The 11,465-nt window shown below is 32.9% G+C and overlaps 1 protein-coding gene across 2 annotated transcripts; it reads left to right on the top strand.

Annotated features, from left to right (window-relative positions):
• Positions 1–4,572: 4,572 nt before the first annotated feature.
• Positions 4,573–10,182, top strand: LOC113867475 (pleiotropic regulator 1-like). 2 transcript variants are annotated; one of them, XM_027502833.1, is made up of 8 exons: positions 4,573–4,840; positions 4,917–5,100; positions 5,860–5,960; positions 6,938–7,046; positions 7,655–7,872; positions 8,627–8,669; positions 9,277–9,523; positions 9,922–10,182. In XM_027502833.1, exons 1-8 carry the CDS (start codon positions 4,656–4,658, stop codon positions 10,110–10,112), a joined length of 1,278 nt encoding a protein of 425 aa, XP_027358634.1. In that variant the 5' UTR covers positions 4,573–4,655; the 3' UTR covers positions 10,113–10,182. The 2 variants fall into 2 exon arrangements, with proteins under 2 accessions (XP_027358634.1, XP_027358633.1); XM_027502832.1 differs by having other exon boundaries at positions 9,277–9,536; positions 9,713–10,182.
• Positions 10,183–11,465: the final 1,283 nt, after the last annotated feature.

The following is an 11,465-nucleotide window of genomic DNA, read 5'->3' as shown; positions in this document are numbered from 1 at the left end:
AAATATGTTCTTAAAGTATTTTTTAAAAAAAACCGATATTATCAAGTTGATAATCTGAATGGAACCAACCCATTCTTTATCGAATTGATTTGATTTAACATTTTGATATTTTGTAATTTGAAGCAAATAAAACCAAATGATTTGAATTGTTTTTTCATTGAAAATCAAACACAATCATGTACTTATCTACCAAGTTGGTGAATCACCTGTGCCTCACATGATTCAACTACAGCAATACCACATGCATTTTTTTTCTTTATTATTACTCTATCGAAACATTACTTTACTTAAATATTAGAATCCACTTGAAGCAATAAGAGAGGACCGTTTGAAAAAGAGTCCAACTCGATTTTGGAGTCTGAATCGATCAAAACCTATCCCTATTATTTCAATTAAAAAGAGCCGCAAACATCGATTTTTTTCTCAGTTGAATTTTGAATCTCTATATCCTTAGTCCTCACATCGATAACAAACACACATATATATATATATAGAGGCCTCATTTTCCTTCGCTAAATAACAGAGGCAAAGTAAAAGGTATACAGGAACAGATGGTGTCCCAACATTGGTTTAGAGTTGTTTAATTCATATTATGCATGTTGTTGGAAATATTTAATGGAAAGAAATCAGCACTATGAAACGAATACAACAAAGAATAATTAAATCGTGCAAAGCACTAAGTTGAAGTTGACTTATATCATTTATGTTGCTTAAATAAATATTAACTCATTAATATCTATGCCCACCATGTAGAGCACAACTCAACCATCTAATTAATAGGCATAAACAATTATTACCGAGGAAATGCACACTTTTTATAATAATATAAGGTAGAGGTTAATATTTTCTTTGATTATTATAAGAAATAAATAATAGATTCAAGATAAATTAATTGTTAAATTTTTTTTATACCATTCTTTTATTAATATCATTAAATATATAAATTACTAACTACATTATTTAATATCATAGGTATTTTTAGAATAAAATTTATATTTATAAAAAAATAACATATTTAATTGTTTTTCTATTTTCTGATAATTTAATCTCTTGTTTCTTATAAAAAAAGATTAAAAGGAGTGTAAGGTAATTTACTTAGACTTATATCGACATCCTAGCTCTTTCTTTTATATTAGATTTAATTTTTTTTTTCAACTTAATAAGCATTCGTTTTTATATTATTACACTTTTGGTACTTTCTGGCGCTTTTGGACCCAAGTTCCAGTTTTGGTCTCTTTTGGTCCCCTTTTGCTTACCGGCAAAGGAAGACGTGCGAAACTCGTCTTAGGCCACTGAAACTCATTGAATATCACTCCTAGGACTCAAAGGAAGGCTTTCTCACCACCTTCTCCCCTTTTGGCACTTTTTGGCGCTTTTGGACCCAAGTTCCAGTTTTGGTTTCTTTTGGTCCCCTTTTGCTTACCAGCAAAGGGAGACGTGCGAAACTCGTCTCAGGCCACTGAAACTCCTTGAATATCACTCCTAGGACTCAAAGGAAGACTTTCTCACCACCTTCTCCGCTTTTGGCACTTTCTGTCGCTTTTGGACCCAAGTTCTAGTTTTGGTCTCTTTTGGTTACATAGATGGTAATCATAGGTCATATTTATGATCACAAGAATATCAGAATTTTCAATGGTTATGAGAAGCTCGCACATGCAAACTATACATCACCTGCACCCCAATATTATATGATCATTAACATGTCACTTAATGAAGTATGTGTTCTATTTATTATTATTATTTTATTAGTACAAATACTAAAACAATTTTTATACTAGGTTTCTTAGAAAATGTATACTTTTCATAAATACTAATACATGGCTCAAGAGAGTCTATAGTAATACACATTTTTTTTTTATAGGCAAAACAAATCTTATTAAAAAGAGTTCAAGGGAAACTCAAAACCCGTATACACAAAAAATTACTTACTCAGAGAAATAAAAAGCAAAAATATACTTATGCAAAATTAAGATAGATGCAATTTCGTGGGTTCAGATACCAATCAGCTAACATAATAGCTTCTCCCTTACTAACAAGTGATAACCATTTCCAGGATCTCAGAATAATAGAATCTAAGACTTCCCTCTCATCCAAAACACCATTGGAAAATATAATTCTATTTCTATGCAATCACAAAGACCACACTGTACTTACCCAAATAATTAATAAGCATATTCCTTCTCTTTTACTACAGCCAACATCAACCCATGAAAGCAAGTGAGTCGATAAATCTAAAGGCAAAACCAGTGAGAATCCAAGCCAACGCGCAGTAAAGTACCAGATTTGAGATGAAACTGAGCACGTTAAAAATAAATGAGTTGGAAGTTCCTCCAAACCATGACAGAAACAACAAGTTATATCATCAATTTGAACACTACGATCAATCAGTAAACCTTTACAAGGAAGTGCATTCAACAACAATTGTCAAGAAAAAACCAGACACTTAAGAGGACCTTCCCTCTCTATAGCCTTTGCAAGGCATCTGCCGTACACTGATCTACACTATTAGGACCACCAAAAAGTTCAAATAGCCATGAATACGCAGATTGCACTCAATAACAACCTGAAGAATCTGCCATCCATACCCATTTATCTTCTTGTAGTAACTTAATATAAACTCCATCCACAAGCTCCAACAAAAGATTAAAACTCGAGATCTCATGTTGAAAGAGTCCTCTTCGCCAACTAACATTCCAAACCCATCTAGTGCCATTATGAAAACCATTATCCAATACACGTGATTCAGCATTTCTCGCAACTGCAAATAATCGTGGAAATGCTTCACACAATCGCACCCCTCCTACCCACTTATCTCTCCAAAAAAGAGTGTGTAAACCTGCATAAAGAAAAAGTTAAGGTTAATATATGATTTATGACAAATCATATAGTTTGATTTTTTTAAAGATTAGAAGAGAGCGCTTTAGATAAATTAATTTTAGGAACTTCTTCTCTTTCTCTACTTTAAATCTCAAGACCCAGTAACACTATTAGAGACATCTTACATTAAAAACCTACTAGAGTTTTTTATGTAGAGTCACTTTTTCCTTACTCTACGTAAATTCGTGTTGGACTTTTTCGCCTTCGATCTTGCAATCCACAATATTAGTGTACATGCTAAAATATTTTATTAAAAAAGTTAAATAAAAACGTAAATGGTTTATCAAAAATTAAAATCCTTTATTTTAATAAAACTAATCTTAAAAAGCAAAAGATGTCAATTAACATTTGCATGAGACTCCCAAGTGTTTTTTTTTTGCAGTGGCCCACAAGTTCTAGGGGTTTTTTGAAGAGAAAAAAACAAAGGCTTGAAACGTATCAACGATATAGATTGAGGTCTAGGCCCAAACAATATTTAGGAGTCCATGAACCTTTCAGATTGGTTTGCCACTATATAATTAATACAGACCCACAACATTACTTTATTATTAATTAATGCTCAACTATATCTTTTATTTTAGAGTAAAACGTAGTTTTAAAGTATATTAATTTATTTTTTAAACTTAAATTTTTAAAATTTTGTAACTTCAGCTTATGGAGACATGTGGGAAAGTAGGGAATGAGAAGAAGGAAAACCGAGACAAGGATTGAGGATAGAGACGGGACAAAAGTTAAGAAACCAAACATGAAGCGATTTTATGATTTTATGACGATGTAACGATGTTCTAATATGTTTGATCGTCTATATAGTATAGATGTGTGCTTTTTTAAGCAAACTGAGAGTAGCTTATAGATTGAAATGGTACATGGATGTAATATTAATTAATATCTAAACATGTACTTTAATTATAATGAAAACATAGGTATAATAATATAAAATTTTGTTAACCTCAGTTTTTAATAATGAATTTAAGCATCTATAAATATTTTTTTTTTATAAAAAATACATAGTTATTATATTAAAGATAAAAATATAATAAATATTTTTTAATAAAATTTTACTATTATTAATTACTTATATTAACATTGATATTAACAAAATTCAATAATATAATCTAATTATTATATTAAACTCGATTCAAACGTGCAATTAATGATAATACAAATTATAACAATGTCTTTTGCAAAGACCACTAATTGAAATGTCATGACCAAGGTAAAATGACCTTGAACATGTGTTTGAAAAGGAGATTTTATGGAGAAAGTATAATTTTTGCAAAGATTTTAATAAAATGTTAAATATATTTTTTAATTAGATAAATTACACTTATACTCTTTTAACATTGATGAAAGTTTATTTGATATCTGTTTTATTTCACACAAAATACTTATAAATTATATAACAATATAAAATTGTATAAATTTTTTATTAACACAAATATTTCTTTATTTTTGTATGTATATAGAAATAAAAGGAGGTTAAAATAGTATCATAATAGAAAAAATACTAAATAAAATTTCGTTAACCAGAGAGTGTGAATATTATTTATTATTTTATTTGTGTACTAGTTTTCTTTAAGATAAAATAAATGAAGGAAGTATTAAAATAAATTGAGTATAAATTTTATTATTATATTAATAGCTTTCTAAATTGAGTATGGCTGTTGGCTCCCTCGCAAATGGAATGATCCAAAATTCTCAACAATAATTGCATGAGGATTTTCTACTTCACTTTCGCTTCCTCCAATCCTATCCCAAACTTCAGCTTGTAGGGTTTAATGGCAGGCACATCCACGTCGCCGTCGCCGGCGACACCGGCAACCACGATAACTGATCTGAACGAGGACTCCATAGCTCAGTGCGCCGCCTACTTTAACCTCCGCGACGTTTGCAACTTGGCGATGACCTCCACAACTCTCAAACGCCTCGCTTATTCCGATTCCATTTGGCAACGCTTCTTCAGGTAAGCTTCGCTTTCTCTTTGATTCTCTTTCCGCGACTCTATCCAATTGAATTGATTGAAAGACGTCGTTTCGTAGGGAGCACTGGCATCAACCACCGCCTTCGCGTTTGAGTGGGATCGGAGCGAGGGAAGTGTATCTGGCTAGGCACACCGCGTTGCGACAGTTCAAGTTCGTCGATCCCTTTGTTGTTGACTTTGATGCAAATGCTAAGCCTTTCAACCAGTTGCTCCTCCACAAAAGTCATGTTTTCTTCTCACAGGTTTTTCATATAGTATAATGCTTCACAGTTACCTTTTTCTTTTGAGAAACTGTATTTTTTTGTTTAGTATCCACAATTTATGTATAATCAAGGAAGAGATTGAGAGAAAATTTAGATAAATAATGTGACTAGAGGAGTGAATGAGAGATAATAAGTACTGTATGAAATTACTTTTTCATTTTTCTCTGTGTAATATGTCTGGGAGTGGGTTAAAATTATTATTTCTATTATAATGATTTTTTAAAATAATAGATTAGTACATACATTAGTGTCCATTTGATGAGCATGATATAATAATGAGAGTTGAACAATAACATGACAGGATAAGAGTAAGATAGAGATAAGAGTAAGATAGATTCTTATCTTAATTTTTATTTTATGTGTACCAAAATAATAAATTAGATACATTATGTTATTCTATTCTATTTATTTTTAACCCATACTCTCTCATAGGATAAAATTTACACTAGAGACCGGGATAGAATAAGCCCAATAAGATTGACTTATCCTATTGGTTAAGTAAATATCAGAAATACAATAGGATGGAAAAAATTATCCTATCTTGCTCTTTTATTTTGTTCATCAAACGAGCCTTTAAGATTTTATTTTTTTGTAACCATTATTTTTTCTCTTAATGGAAAAAATAAAAAATCCATCTCCCTTTCCTTTTTTACCAAATCATACTCCCAACATATGGTGTTTTGCTTCTTTTCTCATCTTTGCACTCTGCTTATTGTTGTTGAGTGGTGTTGTTAGCAGGGTTCACTTGTGGAAATGATAAACTTGGATAGCTATCTAAAGGGAACAACAGATTTTGTCCATGTGTTAAGTGATCATAAAGCTAGAATCACCTGTATGAGGTAAATTAGGTAATCCATGTTGCTTTTATATTTAAATTTCTATTTTGGGCTTATTACAAGATTATTGCAGTGTGTCTCTCTCCTTGTAGATTTCCTTCAGGCTTTCATTCTTTTACCTATGATGCCATTGTTGCCGTGCCATATGCATGCAAGTGGTTCAACAGTTTTTCATTCTTTTTTTCATATTTTTGGTGCATTAGCTCTATTTGTTTCATAAATTCATCTGAACAGGCATATGATTATTCCTGGTATTTATGAGTTATTTTATAATCTCATTTTAACCTCACTTTCTGAATTTAACAACATGAGCTGAAACCGAACTTTGTTACTTTCTTCCTATGTATAACTACTTATGGGAGTGCCAGTAGAAAATAGAACACCGAACTTTATTACTTTCTTCCTATGTATAACTACTTATGGGAGTGCTGGTAGAATATAGAACTGATCACTCCCGAAAATTAATGACTGGGGATCAATTAGACGGAGCCTTGAAGTTTAAAAGTACACATTAAACTTTTACTAATGTTTTCCTATGATATTATCATTAGTTTGCTGCTAGTGGTAATAACTTAGTCAATCATTTTGATTCTTAAAATGGGCCCTTCCAAGTTCTAGTTTGCTGAAATACAGCCTTTGGTAAAGATGATATTCCAAGCCTTTTGTTGTGGAACTAAATGGTTATGCATGCATAAACTAAAAATTCATAATTTTTTCCAATACCTAAAAGAAATCATACTATAGCTGACCCAAAAGTTTAATTTGAAATTGCATTTATTTTGTAAGCTTACAGTTAAAGATTAATAGGACGAGGCTTAGTTATTGGGTTGTTTGTAAGTTAGTAACAACATTCCTGGAATTATTATGCTATTTTGTGTTTCTAAGTCGAATATCTTTTCCACCAAGAAACTGGAACTTCATGGAATTCTGGGTAACTTGGCCCAATCTGAAGATTCTGAACTGTATTAATTAAACTGCAGGTTGTTTTCCCTTAATGAAGTGTCTTTACTGTTTCGAGGTGAAACACAGGGAGAACAGAATGTTCTGGTCACCTCCAGCTGTGATCACTCTATTCGTCTATGGTGGAAGGTATCACTTAGTTTAAGCAATATTGTATGTGGCCCCCATGCCTATGTGCACATTCTTAATCCTGTTGTTCCCCAGCATGTTTTGGGTGTTAATAGGAATGGTGGAAAGTAGAAGGGAGAATGAAAACTGAGTGTGATGGAAATATTATATTTTTCTCTTTTTATTGCTTGATAGAGAAGCTGGATAATGATAAGTGTGGGAAATATGTTGATCGAACCCTTTTTCTTTGTGATATCAAAAGTAAAATAAATAACAATTCCATTATTTGAACCACTAAAAGTTATCACCATATATCATTGTTTCTATCTATCACTTACTCTTTATTTTTTCTATGCATGCTTCCTAAAACTACACCCAATAAATGAGTGGGACACTTAAAGGTATCCAGTTTTAGTGGTTCATGAAACATTTTTCCCTAAATACTTGAAGTTGTTTTGTGTTACAGTTCAATTTTCTGTCCAAAAAAAAAAGAACAATAATTTTGTTAACTTGTGCTTGCTCCTTGGAAGCACTTTACCAAGATGAACCTCTGACCCTTTTGAGACAAGATATTCTTTATGTCACATCTCTTTTATGCTGAGTTTGTTTTCATCTTTTCCGTTTTGGAGGGTTCAAGCCTGCGGTGCCTTAGGGGTCACAATGGTCCAGTGTTGTCACTATCAAATAAATTATTGGGAGATGATAGCAGCAAAGTATTGGCAAGTGGAGGAGAAGATGGTACTGTTCGACTATGGTCCCTTAGCTCAAGTGGCAAACGGGGACAGCGTGCTTTGAAGGCTACACTCTATGGGCATGAAAAACCTGTAAATTTGTTGTCAGTTGCTGGGTACGAGTTCATCTATTTAAGTATTCATTGTTACTAATCTAGAATACTCTCCTTTACCCAGTGTATGTTATGGTAATGAAATATGGGGTAGCATATGGGTAAATTAATGGCAATATTTTTCCTCCTGATTTAAGTCTTGGCTGATTAAATGTTGAGTGGGTATCTATGCTATGCGCCTATGCATTCCAAACTTATCTTTTATTCTAGTTCTTGTGCGGGAAGGGGGGTTATTGTATAAAAATTCATTTGCATTTTTTAAAAATTTATGTCTTGCCTTATGGGTATATTATATAATTTAGGGATGCATGATTGTTTTAGATTGAATACTAAGTATTCATATAATATTTTAATGTATGCTCTGCCTGGCAGATTAGCTGGTAGTGACATCTGATTGAAATTTCTGGTTTGCTAAAGTCAGCTTTAGATTCTTGTTAACAGTACGATATTTGTCAATGGCCAACATAAAGCTTTGTTGGTCTTTATGACATGGATATTCGATTTGCATCCTACTTTGTAGGAAAAGGCTTTGTTGTTATTGTAAACAGTAAGGATTGTAAACTTGTAAGAGTTGAAGAGTTACCTCGAGAATTTGACAGGCATGCTTTCTTGTTAAGTTTTTAGGTGGAATTTTTTAATTTCATTTTTACTGACTTGGGCTGATTATGTTGTTTCTCGTAGAGAAGTAAGTCAAGGGGTCTGTATTAGTCATCTCCTTCAACTACAATGATAGATCCTTCATTTCCTCATTTTTCAGGCACAAAACTTCGCTTTTGGTGACGATCTCAAGAGATTCTAAGGTTATCCTTGAATTCCTGTCTTCTGTGTTGCCATGATAATTTACATATGTATATACTTGATTTTTTTATTTGTTCTTTGTTAATTATCTTGGTTTCCTAAAGAATGAACATAACATGCTTATTTATTTGAAAATTTGTGGTAATGGTCCACAAGATGTTTGTGGTTATTGTTGCAATGTAAAAAAGGAGAAACGTTTCTATGAAGTGCATCTCATATAACTTACAGTTTTTCTAACGAAAGCTAACCAAGATAAAGAATATATTCATCCTTAGATGCTAATTAATTAGTACTCGGTATGTAATGTAAACTAGTTGGCATTTTTTTCATTCAAATGCAATTTGAGTTTAAATTCAGTCCACGTGAAGTGATTTTTTTTACAGTTTACACTAGCAGTTAACAAAAAAGTGTCGAATAGTTATAGTGAATAAGGTCAATTTTTTTAACTCCAAAGTATATTTCTAGATTTTGTTTTGAAGTTGACAGTCTTTTTAATAGATGGCACTTTCACTGATAATTTAAAATTTTGTACTCCGTCATTGCATCTCATTTAGGCTATTCTTTTGCATTTTGGGAATAAGCTGGTCTATTCTTTTACAATCTTAATAGGCGAGGGTTTGGGACACAGGCACAGCTACATCATCTGCTGTTCGCTCCTCCTGTTGTGTGGGAATGACTTCTGTTCCTGGTGCACCTGTAAACATGAAATGCCATGAATCGCTATTGTATGTGGCAGCTGGTTCCTCTGTCACTGCAGTTGATTTAAGGACAATGCAGAGAGTTATCACTGCAGCTGTGCATCGATCAAAGCTGTGTTCATTTGATGCTGTTCCTTCAAAATCTTTAATATGCACAGGTGGTGATGGCAGGTATGATTATGATTTTAAGAGAAGAAAGTTGGCTATTGTTGCCAATCATCTAAATTAGTGAATTACTCTTGTTCTTTGTTGTTTTTACTGTGTGTAAAGGTCATGGTCGAGTATCATGTTATCTTTAGTTGATATTTTTCAATGGACGGGCACTGACCACAACATGAATTCTGCAGAGCAATGCTTTGGGATATTAGGAGAAATCAAGAATCATTAAAACCAGAACCGATTGTTGAGTTGGAGGGACATTGTGGGCAAGTAACTTCATTGTTCATGGATCAATACAAAATAGTTACTGGGGGCCCTGACAATGCTTACGTTAATGTATGGGAAGTTGACACTGGTGTGCAAACAAATACTTTGCTTTGCCGTTCAACTGAGAGAGATGGTAGCAGATCAGGCTGTGATGCCATGGCTGTAGATGGGTGTAGAATTGCTACTGCTAGCTCTTGTCAAGATTGGGGTGTTTTGCGCTTTAGGGACTTCACCAATGCTTCGAGTCCTGTTACCAAACTAGAAAATCAGCCGTCTTCAAAATTTTGGGATTCCGTATCTGATGATGACAGTGATGGCTGATAATTTTGGCGGCCCCCAAAATTGTATAGATACCTTTTCTTTTTAGTTAATTAGTTACAAAGTTAGTTTTGCATCTAGGTTTACGTGTTGTCTATCTGCGAAAATGTATTTTCTTCAGAGGGGATTTTATGTAAAATTTTTATTAAATAAATTGTTGTATATGCTACTATTTTTTTCCCGAGCGCTTTATATGAGCGTCCTGAACAGAATCCAACTGAAGAAAATATGAAGAAAATATTTTTTTCCCTATAAGCATCCTAGGTGTCTACTTTAACCTTTCAACCACTAATATGAAGAAAACTCCAAAACTTTTATAGGATTTTGGCTGGCAAACGGAACAAAACAAGTTTGCCACCAATTTCCCGTGTTGTCGTCTCTTGCTTTTAACTTCAATCATGCATGTAGTAAAAACAAAAGCCCAAGGCAAAGACAAATATGCATACTTAAGAATACATTCCTCACGCAGCATGTCAAAGGCAATAGAGAAGGAAAAGAAGTTTACCAAAGAGGAAGAGTAAAAAAATCCTATAAAAGAAATATGGAAATGGTGATAAAGAATGTGGCATTGGCTGGTGACTTTGCACTAGGTCGATATGCTAAGAAACAATAAATAGAGCCTGCAGCAACTACATCACTTGTAGGATAACCAAGGTCAGAAGCAATGGTTGGTGCTAGGGCAACAAGTCACAATTCTACTACCACCACTACAAAAGAGAAATTCAAGGATTCCAGGTTTCAGCAGGTTATAAAAGAGAAATTCTCTCAATCCCTTAACCAAAGTTTCAAATAGATATAATGTAAGCAACGACTTCAGTGGTTCTGCTTTATTAACTAATCCAAGTTGAACTTTGAACTAACAGATGTATAGATGGACTGGTTGATTTGAAGCCAACTTATGAGATAAGCTCTCTTGGAACATACTCTCAAGACTTTCTCTGAGAGTTTAGAGAGAAATTAAAAAAAAAAGGTTTGAAAGGTAAAGGAAGAGGAAGGAGTGTTAATACAAAACTACTCAAATTTAGATAACTTAAGAATACAAGATTAAGAGAATTTATAAACTCCTCTCTCTCATATAAAAACTCTCAAATATGGCTAAATACTACATAAGTCTTTTCTTCCCCTCTCCTAAAAGTTAACTCTCAAACAGAGCCTTAAAAAGAAGAAAGGGAACAAAGAAAAGGTTTCTCCTTTTCGGCTTTACTGTTTTATTCCTAACTTTTTCTTATTCATTTGTTAATGCTTTATTTTCTCGAAAAGCATTGGCTTATCCTTGTTTAGATGCGAATCATGTTCAAACACTGCCTTTGGAGCGTCGATTGGTATTGATTATTGGGTTACATAGTTCTCAAGCAA

Source organism: Abrus precatorius, unplaced genomic scaffold (assembly GCF_003935025.1).
Source record: "Abrus precatorius isolate BTA unplaced genomic scaffold, Abrus_2018 Scaffold5, whole genome shotgun sequence".
Taxonomy (NCBI): Eukaryota; Viridiplantae; Streptophyta; class Magnoliopsida; order Fabales; family Fabaceae; genus Abrus; species Abrus precatorius.
Note: the sequence above shows the minus strand (reverse complement) of the source record. Positions and strands in the feature narration are given on the sequence as shown.

What these genes read in the sequence shown, in the direction of transcription:
- LOC113867475 (XM_027502832.1), top strand. Translation starts at nt 4,656, where the DNA reads ATGGCAGGCACATCCACGTCGCCGTCGCCGGCGACACCGGCAACCACG. An exon ending in ATTTGGCAACGCTTCTTCAG is followed by an intron (nt 4,841 to 4,916) that starts GTAAGCTTCGCT and finishes GTCGTTTCGTAG; the next exon opens with GGAGCACTGGCATCAACCAC. An exon ending in GCTAGAATCACCTGTATGAG is followed by an intron (nt 5,961 to 6,937) that starts GTAAATTAGGTA and finishes ATTAAACTGCAG; the next exon opens with GTTGTTTTCCCTTAATGAAG.